A 9,481-nucleotide genomic window follows, 5' to 3' on the forward strand; every position below is an offset into this window, starting at 1 on the left:
GTCTGGAGCTTCAGGTCTATTTTACGGGAATCTTGTATCTCTGTGCTGCTGACGCCCAGTACTTCAGGCATCCTGGTACTTTCTGTAAGGATCTGGGGGACTGGGGAGGGAGGAGAGGAAATGAGGCGGTGTAAATAAAAGGTAGCTGAAAGTAGCTCTTCTAAAGTGAAAACAGCCACAGCTTTAAAATGTACTGCCCGTGATTCTGGGCTCTTTGGAAAGAGGGAATATTTCTTTCCTGTTCTTCAGGCTGAGTGTGTGGTCCAAGCCTGCAAACCGAAGTTATCCACGTAACAACCGTAATACCCACATAAAATCCCTGCCACGCGTGTTTCTAGAAAAGCCCGTATTTACACCCGCTATCACAGAGTCATTTCAAAGGAAACAAACAAAAAAACCCACCCCACCCCAAAACCCGAAAGCCCCCAAAGCCCGGTGCTGCTGGCGGCGAGGGAAGGCAAGAGGGCAGCCCTTCCCCGCCAGCCGCTTTCGCAGCCGGGGCCGGGAGGCCGGCGGGGACCGCGGGGGCTCTCCCGAGCCCGCCCCAGCCGGGGGACGGGGCACACCCCCCCCCCCCCCACCCCGGCCCGCCCGACGGCGGCCCGGCTGCGGCGGCCGCGGGCGCGCTCCTGCCCGCGCGGTGGCGCCCTCCGCTCACGGACGGTCCGCGCTGGCGCAGGGCCCGCCGCTCCCCGCGCTCCGCGGGCGCGGAGCGCGGGGAGCGGCGGGCCCTGCGCCAGCGCCCGCCGGCGGGGAAGCCCGTCGCGCCGCCGGCCGCGGCAGGCGGGAGAGGCGAGGTGCCCCCTTCCCCAGCGGCTTCAGCCGTGCGCCCTGCGCGGTCCCTTTTCTCCCGCCGGGGGACCCTTCCCGGTTTCCTACACGCCCGGCGCGGAATGAGAACCGGGATAGCGTCCTGCTGCGTCCCGAGTCCTGTGTCCCCCGTCCCCCCGCCCCGGCATCGCGTCGGTGGCCTTTTCTACGGGAATAATTCATTCACGTTAAATTTCCTTTATCTCCGGAAAATATTGAAACCTTAAATGCCCATAATAGGAATGTAATTGTATGGTGTGTTTTTTGTTTTTGTTGTTTTTGAGAAATCGATTTGGGCTCAAATAACTCATCTAAGCGTGTTACACCTAACCTATTCAAATAGGAAACAGGAGAACTAAATTATTGCTGCTTCCTGAACTCTCTGCTTATGATCCCAATAATTAAAATGTGCAGTAATGGCTCCTGCAGCCTGTATTTCTTTGGGTAATTCTCGGAAATGAAGGGCTGATTTTCGGCCGCTGAGGGAGGAAAGCGCGGAGACGAGCGCAATCGCAGCGGCCGGGAGCCCGCCGGTGGTCCGCGCCCGGCGCTCGCCGCCCGCCGCACCACTTGGGGGAAAATAATCCCGGCGGCGGGGAACTCCCCAGAGAAGGGATTTCCCTCCCAGCCCCTCCGGCAAAGCAACTTTTTTTTCCCCTCTTTTTTTTTTCCTTGTTTTTTCTTTTCTTTTTTTTTTTTTTCCCCCTCATGGCCATCCTCTCCCCTCCCGCTCCGCCAAGCGCTGCGAGTCGCACATCTGTCTCCGCACAAGGCGGGGAGGGGAGAGGGTCGGGCCAAGGGAGGGGGGGAAAGCCGCCCCCGCCGCCCCCCGGGCCGCGGCGGCCGCGCGTGGGACCCTCCCCGCGGGGCGGCCGTGGGGCCCGTTCCCCGCGCCCCGCGGCTGCGGCACACGCGGAGCGGATACGGCGCTGCTGGTTTCCCCGGGGGGAGCTTTGCGTAATGAGAACAATACTAACAATCCTTAAAAAACAAACCAAAAAGAGGGGCCTCAGGAAAAAAAAAAAAAAAAAGGCACTCCTGTCCCCAAATCTCCGTGGAAGTGGGGGTTCCGCGCCGGGGCTGCTCCGCCTGCGCGCTCAGCACCGGGCGGCTCTGCGGGGGCCCGCGCCCAGCGGCGGCCCCGGGATCCGGCGTGGGGTGAGCTGGCCCCGCGGAGAGACGCGGAGCAAAGCCGCGGGGGAGCCCGCCAAGTCCGGGGACCCCCACCCCACCCTTCCCGGTCCCTTCCCACGGCAGGTAAAACTTGACCGTGGCGAGATCCTTCTAGGTTTGTGGGATAGGTTGTGGGGGTTGTCTGCGTGTTGCTGTTTGGTTGTTGGTTTTGGTTTTTTTTTCTAATTTTCTTTTGGGGGGGAAGTGTGAGTTGGTGTTTATGAGAAGCTTTATGACTCCTGATAAGCTCATCTTTGAGGACGACACAGAACTGTGTTCCTTGAGGAATTGGGGTGGTGACGTCTTTTCTGATACCCGATTATTACGTGACTGTGGGGAAAAAAAAAAGGCATTTGATTCATGAATAAAAATCCGGACACCACCACGGGGGCAACAAACAATATTGCCCGTCCTCTAAGGTAACAAGCAGGCAAATGTTTACGAAGAGGGCTCTTGCTGAAGCGGGGTGTTTGCAAAGATTTTGTTTCTAATTGCGTATCAGACGGAAGGCTGCGGAAGGCTGGTCAACTTTGGAGCCACCGAGCAGGAAGAGAAGAAGAGGAGAAGGCTGAAGGCGCTCAGTGAGGGGAGAGATCTGGGGAAGACAACATCGCACGCAGCCAGCCCGCGGCTCCCCGCCTCCGCTCCCTCCCGGGCTCGCTCGCTCTCTTCCCCCTTCCCCTGCGCTCCCTTCTCCGGCGACATCTCGCTCCATCCCTCTTTCTCCCTTCCCTTGCAGACTCCACTCCAGATCTGTGCTGCTACCTGCAAACTTTTTTCCCTTTATCTTTTTCTATTCCCCCCCCCCCCTTTTTCTTTTTGGAGCGGATTCCCCTAAAACCAGCAAACAACTAACTGCTGCTTTTGCGTCTTCTTCATCCCGCGGGTCCTTCGCCCATCGGAGAGGCGATGCCACGAGGGTTTTAACTCCTTTCGGCCGCAAGTTGGGAGACAGCTCTGTTTTCCCCCCCCATTTTGGGTCTTTTTTTTTTTCTTCTTATTTTTTTTTTAAGACCTGCCCTTTTAGTTTCGCAGCCAAACGCTCTTAGTGCCGGGTGTTTAGAGTTTAATGGTAAGGACACGAGGCGGCTCGCCGGGCCTTCCCGCAGCACTCCCGGGGCGGGCGGGCGGGCGGGCACCGACGGGGCGAGCGGCGGCGGCAGCGCTCTGCGCCGGGCACCGCTCCGCGCCTCTCCGCGCCGCTCCGCGCCGGCACCCGGCTGCCCAGGGCGCTTGCCCCCAGGGGCCGCGCTGCCTCCCTCCCCCGCAGGCTCGGCCGAGGGCTTGGTAGGTCGTGGGGTGTTTTTTTTCCTTTTTTTTTTTTTTTGACAGCGGTTTTCCTTTCCCTCCCGCACAGAGTGGCAATGTGTAGCAAAGCGATCCTAGCACTCCTGGTCTATGGCATAATAATGCACTGCAGCGTCTACTGCTCACCTGCGGCCGGACTTCAGTACCCGGCGCTCAGGTAGGTCCGTCCCCTGCCCGGGGGCTCCGCCGGGACCCCTTCAGGCCCCCGCTGCCCCGGCTTTGCTAAAGGCAGGGGAATCTTACCGGGGAGGAAAGTAGAAGGGGACGGGGCGGGGGGAGTCACCAAACGAACACCATTCCACTTCGGCTGTGTGCCCACCCGCTCCGCCCCGGGAGAGGAGCCGCCGGGAGGGTCAGACAGGGAGGTGAGCCCCCCCGGCTGCAGCACTGGCTTCCCCCCCGGGCCGCTCCCCAGGATCCCGTCTCGGTTAACCTGCGGCCTCTTGTCCCCGGGGAGGGGGGGACCTGCTCTGCTGCGTCTCGGCGGAGCGGGCCGAGATCCCGGCCGCATCTCGGCGGGGCCCAGCAGCTCCCCCCCGCCTGCCCTACACGGGCCCCGGCCGCTTTCTGTTGCCCGCAGCTCGCCCAGGGTGAACGGCGAGCACCGCCTGCCCGGCCCGGGGGGAGCGAGGGGGGACACGGGTGCGCCGTTGGCTGCAAGCATGCGAGAGCTGTCATGGTTCGTGTAGCAGCATTGGAGTTGACGGGGATTTAGTCTCTTCCCCTGTTTACCTGTCTGTATACGACCTGCCTTCTCAAGGGGGAAAGCGGCTGGCACAAGGTTGGTTGGTTGTCTGTGTCTGTTCGGAGTTGTCTTGCTGGGCTCCAGCGCAGGCTGATGCCTGTGCTGTCCCTTTCCACCTGGGAGCCGGGGACGTTTGGACCCCTCTGTGTTTGGGGCAGGAGTGGGGGGACCCCCAGAGGCGTCGGCACAAGCGAGTTTCCCGTGCTGGGCCGTGGCTGGGGGCGCAGGGTACCCGGTCCGGGACGGCCTCTGGCAGCCTGGTCCCACCCTGCCGGTAGCCTGCTTGGGCGACCGGTGTTGCTTGGCTTGGGGGGAGTTTGCTGTTGTCCTGCCCCACCGGCGCTTGGCTCTATTCCGGGGTGCCCTACGGGGCACACCGCCGGGCGGCTCAGCTGTGAGCGGGGGGCGATGCCGGGCACGCAAGGCTGTCCGACGAGGGTGCCCTTTTTGGGGCTCCGAGGTGTCCTTGCACGAACCGGGAGCCCGTCGGGGCTGGCTCAGAGCAGACCCCTTCCCCGCCCCGGGCAGAGGGGCTGCGGGGCAGGGAGCTCGGTGGCCTGCGGGGCCATTAGCCGGCAGCAACCCGGCTCTCTTCATTCAAACGCCTGAATTAGCAGGAGTGAAACACTTTAGCGGCATCTATTATTAATACCTCCGCTAAAGCTCACAGACAAAAATAGCTGCCTGTAACGTACAATGACCTACATCGTACTGCAGAGAGGAAGGCAGAGAGCGGGGCGCGGGGGGGGGGGGGAGGGGAGGGCTGGGGGGAAGAACAAAACTGGCCGGATCTCAAAGGGCAGAGGCACCATTCAACGAAAAACAACAACAGGAGAAGCCCCCCCCCCCCCCGGCCCGGGGGGCGCTGCGGGGAGGAGCGGGGCGCGGCCCCCGGCCCCGGCGGCGGGGGCTGCCGCTCACCGCCCCGTCTGCGCCGGGGAGGCTGCTTGGCTCCCGCCCAGCCCCTGGCACACAAACGCGTGTGTGTGCCTGTGCGTGTGCGGCAGCCTGCACGCCTGTGCGGGCGTGCGCTCCGCTCGGGAAGCACCAGCCGCGGCTGTGGCAGAGAGGGGCCGTTTTTCGGGCCGGGGCGGGGGACGGGGGGAACGGGGGGAGGGGGGGGGGGGAGACGTTTGGGGCTTTTCTCGGAGCGCGTCTGACGGCGGGTGTGTTCCCTCCCCCGTGGTCCTGCCCCGCAGAGGAGGCGGAGGGCGGGGATGGGGAGCGGGCGGGCGCAGGGAGGGGATGGGGGCAGACGGACGGGGCTCCCGGGGCGCCCGGGTCGGCTCCGCCGGGGGTGGCCACCCAGGAAACCGGGAGCCGGCGGCGGGGAGCGGGGGGCCCCGCGGAGCCCGGCTGACTCCTTCCCCTTGCTGCTCTCGTTGCCAGGCTGGAGGATGAAGTCTACGACGAGGACGGGAACACCCTGCAGGACTTCGCCTATGACCACGAGCCCCTCGGTATAGCGAATCCGTCCTCCATGATAGGCGAGATGTACACCTTGTATTACCCACCGGAAAAGAGGTGACTCGCGGGGCGTCAGGCGTGAATTTTGAGCCGGGAGCAAAACGGGTCTGGCCGAGCCGATTGGGGGAAAAAATAATAATAATAATACCCAACAAGCCAACAGCAACCAAAAAAAATGTATATATATAAATCCCGAACCCAAACAAACGACCACGCTGCCCGGGTCCCGGTGCCCAGTTTAAAGCCCAGAAGAAATGGAAAAGCCGCCTTACCTCCAGCAGCGCGGGGGAGGGAGCGGGGGAGCCGCCCGCGCCGGGGAGGGCTAGCGATGCTCCCGCAAACGGAGCAGAAATGCCCAGCCGGCGCGGAGCCGAGCAAGTGCGGCGGGGAGGGGTCTGGGTGGGGAAGAGGGGTCCCGGGGGACGCGGGGAGATGCCGCCCTCCGCTCGCCGGCGGGGAGGGACGGTCACCGCCACCGCCCGGGCTCCCGCACCCCGCCGCAGCCGGCTCCCGGGCCTCGCCGCTCACCCGCGGGCGCTTCCCTCCGCCCAGGCACGCCGATGGGATCTTCAACAAAGCCTACAGGAAACTCCTGGGCCAGTTATCCGCCAGGAAATATCTGCACTCCCTGATGGCCAAGCGGGTCGGGTAAGGGTTTCTGCGTTTTCTTTTTCCGCGGTGGGCGTTGGTGCTGCTGTAGCGGAGGCGCTTAAAAGGCCGCGGCTGGAGGGAACAAAGCTGCCGCGGCCGGGGCTGGGAATTTGTTGCGCCGGCGGTGGGGCTGGGGGAGTCCGGCTCCCCAAACCTCAGCCGTCCCCGGCCGCGGCTCCCGGCCCGCTCCCGGCGCAGCGTGAGCCCGGCTGTCAGCGCAGGCGTTCACGGAGGTTTGTTTGGTTTAATAGGCTCGGGCATATAGATAGATGTATATGTATATATATGCGTGTATGTATATATTTATATATATGTCTCTATAATTTTTTTGCACCCGGCTGATTTAAAATTAAGTTGGGCAGCCCCCCCGGTCTGCTGGGGGGGGGGCGGGGGGGGAAGCAGTCTGTCGGAAGCGATGACCAGGGCTCGCCTGGAGCGGGGGGGACTCGGCCGCAGCCCTGCGCACCCCCGGGCGCCGGGCGGGGCTCCCCGGGACTCCCCGCCGCCGGCGGGGCAGGGGCGAGCCCGGTGCCACCCGCCGCCCTTCGGCAGAAGGCAACACGTTAATAAAGCCCCGGGGAGAGCGGCTTTCCCTGCCGCAATGAATAATTCATGGCGGGGAGATGTTGTCTCTCCCACCGCTGCCGGGAGCGGGTGTCGGCGCGGCCTTTGTCTCCCCGCGCATCTTCCGCGCAAGGTGCTGCGCCGGGGGCAGCGGCCGCCGCGGGGCTGCGCGGGGCCGGGGGGAGCGGGGGGGGGGGGGGGGGGAGGGCGGCGCGGAGGGGCGCGGAGGGGCGCGGAAGAGGGCGGAGCGGCCCCGCCTGATGCAGCTGTGCTTCTCGGTGCTTGCAGCGGTGCCAGCGGCGGCCTGGGGGACGAGGCGGAACCGCTGACCAAGCGGCACATAGACGGCATCTTCACGGACAGCTACAGCCGCTACCGGAAACAAATGGCTGTCAAGAAATACTTAGCAGCCGTCCTGGGGAAAAGGTATAAACAAAGAGTTAAAAACAAAGGACGCCGAGTAGCGTATTTGTAGCGATGAGTAACCAGCCACTCCTGTGTATACAAAGTCCTGAGAGAGAGAGAGAGAGAGAGAGAGAGAGAAACCCAACAACAACAAAAAAATCTAAACAAAAACAAAAGTAATTTCCAAACTGACTGAACAATCACCGCTCCTGTGTTATCTAAACATGTATTTATGTATGAAGTAAAGCCATTAAATGAATATTTTGATAATAATATTGTTTTTCTTTTGTACAAAAGCACTAGAGAAACGCACAGATCTACTTTGTGGACCAATCATTAAGTTATATATAATATATAAATATATATATATAAATACTACTACGAATACTAAAGAACAATTCTTCATATAAAGCCTGCAAAAGAACAAGAATTCGCCTGAGCTGTTTATGTTTTTATATAAAATAAATAGAAAAAAAAAGACAATCATTGTTTTGAATATTACTCCTATTTTTGTAACGGAAATTAAAAGGATAGTATTTTTATCCGCGACAGGGTCGAAGACATTAATTTTCACCATTTGCTACTGTACATAGAGAAGGATGCCCTGCTCCCAGGGGATTATGAGGAAAATGATTTGGGAGAATTGGTGAAGCAGATTCTTCCCCCGGTGAGTCTCAAGGCAGGCTCCTTTGCCACTAGCCTCTCCGAAGGGGCAGCGTCCCCTTTCCTCTAGATTTCAATTTTTTTTTTCTCCTGCTTTCTTTGATTCCAGTTGTATCTGTATTAGCGTCTCCTCAAACAATGAGCTTAGAGGATAATTCTCTTGTGAAAACAACAGCTCGATCCAAATTGTGCATCTCTGTTGCCTATTGGAGGGAGAAATAGTTTAAAACAACAAAAATTCAAAACAAAACCAAAAAAAGCCAAACCCAAACCCCCAACCCCTAAATCCCGAACCAGCAGCAAGGATAGTGAGTACTAAGCCCCCTGCACTGCTCTCCTGGCTGGCTGGGCAGAGTTGCAGAACAAAGCGAAAGCGGAGACAGGACCCGTTTGGAACGAGTGGGAAAGTGAGCGGGGGCGGCCACCGGCGCGCCCCGGGGCCGGTGCCGGTGCCGGTGCCGGAGCCGGTGCCGGTGCCGCAGGGTCGAGGGAAGACGAGGCGATCCCCCCTCCGATCCGCTACCCAACTGCCCCGGGCAGCTCGGTACTGGACCTGGATGCAAAGTACAGTGTGTTACTCTCCAGTGCTGTCCATGCTTCTCATCATGTGTAACGAGCAGGGTTCTCGCCTTTGCATTTTTCGGTCGGAGTTGCTCTTTTCTTTGATTGTTCTTTCTTGTAGACCCTCCCGCCTCTCATCCTCTCTTCGCATTTTTCCGAGCTCTGTTTAACCCACCTGAGTCACCTTTTTGGGTTATGTTCTTTTGGGGAAAAAAAAAAAAAAAAGATTGTGAACGCTCTCTCACTCCTTTGTTCTGTTTTATGCAAGCTCTTATTGTACAAGTTTAGGAACCCCTGTTGTAGCTACCACTAAAGAATTATGCACTACTACAAAAGTTTTTGTTCCTTGTTTATTGAGTTTGGAGGTAAAATGTATTTTTCTACATTCTGGCTTATTGCTTAGTAAAATTTATTTCATAAAACAAACTTTTGTCATAAAAGAATGTGTAGTGTTCACCTGTGGTCCGGTTTCTAACGAGATAAACCATTTTCACCTCATCTCTCTATGTACGGACTCCTATCTTACCTTCCGCCCGGGGGACAGTAAAGCAGCAGCGAACCCGGCCGGGGGCTGGCCCCGTCCCTCCGCCCGGGCAGGTGGCGAAGGAGGACACGTAGGTACCTGCTTCCTTCCAGCTCACCACACAAACCTTAGAGGAGTCTTTCCAAAGACACAAAACGAGCCCCGCATTCAAGACGTCGGAAAGCACACCTCCCCCCTCCCCCCCAAAAACAAAAGCCGCGGGTAAAAGCCTCCTTCCCCCAGCCGCCGGCCGCCGGGGAGGAGAGAGAGAGGCGCGGGCGGAGCCCGGCGGGGCGGGCAGGCGCTGCCGGCGCGGCTTGGCCGGGCTGCCCGGGCCGCCCGCACCGCCGACGCCCCCTGCCCGGGCTGCCCGCACCGCCGGCAGCGCCTGCCCGGGCCGCCCGCGTTGTGGGCAGCGCCTGCCCGGGCTGCCCCGGCAGCTCCGCCCGCCCTGCCGGCGCTGCCCGCCCGCCGCCGGTGCGGGCTCCCGGGGCGGAGGGACGCGGGGCGCAGTTTGCAGCTTTCGTGCCTTCTCTTCACCTTGTAAATCGCCACGAGTTCACGGATGGCTATTTAGTGGCCCTACGATGCTGCAACACATCGGCTTGCCT

The 9,481-nt window shown here is 60.2% G+C and overlaps 1 protein-coding gene across 1 annotated transcript; it reads left to right on the forward strand.

Annotated features, from left to right (window-relative positions):
* Positions 1-2,393: 2,393 nt before the first annotated feature.
* ADCYAP1 (adenylate cyclase activating polypeptide 1) lies at positions 2,394-8,773 on the forward strand. The gene is made up of 5 exons (XM_076329882.1): positions 2,394-3,055; positions 3,341-3,448; positions 5,426-5,560; positions 6,056-6,151; positions 7,007-8,773. The coding sequence occupies exons 2-5, from the start codon at positions 3,348-3,350 to the stop codon at positions 7,191-7,193; spliced, it is 519 nt and encodes a 172-aa protein (XP_076185997.1). The 5' UTR covers positions 2,394-3,055; positions 3,341-3,347; the 3' UTR covers positions 7,194-8,773.
* The last annotated feature ends 708 nt before the right edge of the window (positions 8,774-9,481 follow it).

The sequence above is a fragment of the Aptenodytes patagonicus genome, chromosome 2 (assembly GCF_965638725.1).
Source record: "Aptenodytes patagonicus chromosome 2, bAptPat1.pri.cur, whole genome shotgun sequence".
Taxonomy (NCBI): domain Eukaryota; kingdom Metazoa; phylum Chordata; class Aves; order Sphenisciformes; family Spheniscidae; genus Aptenodytes; species Aptenodytes patagonicus.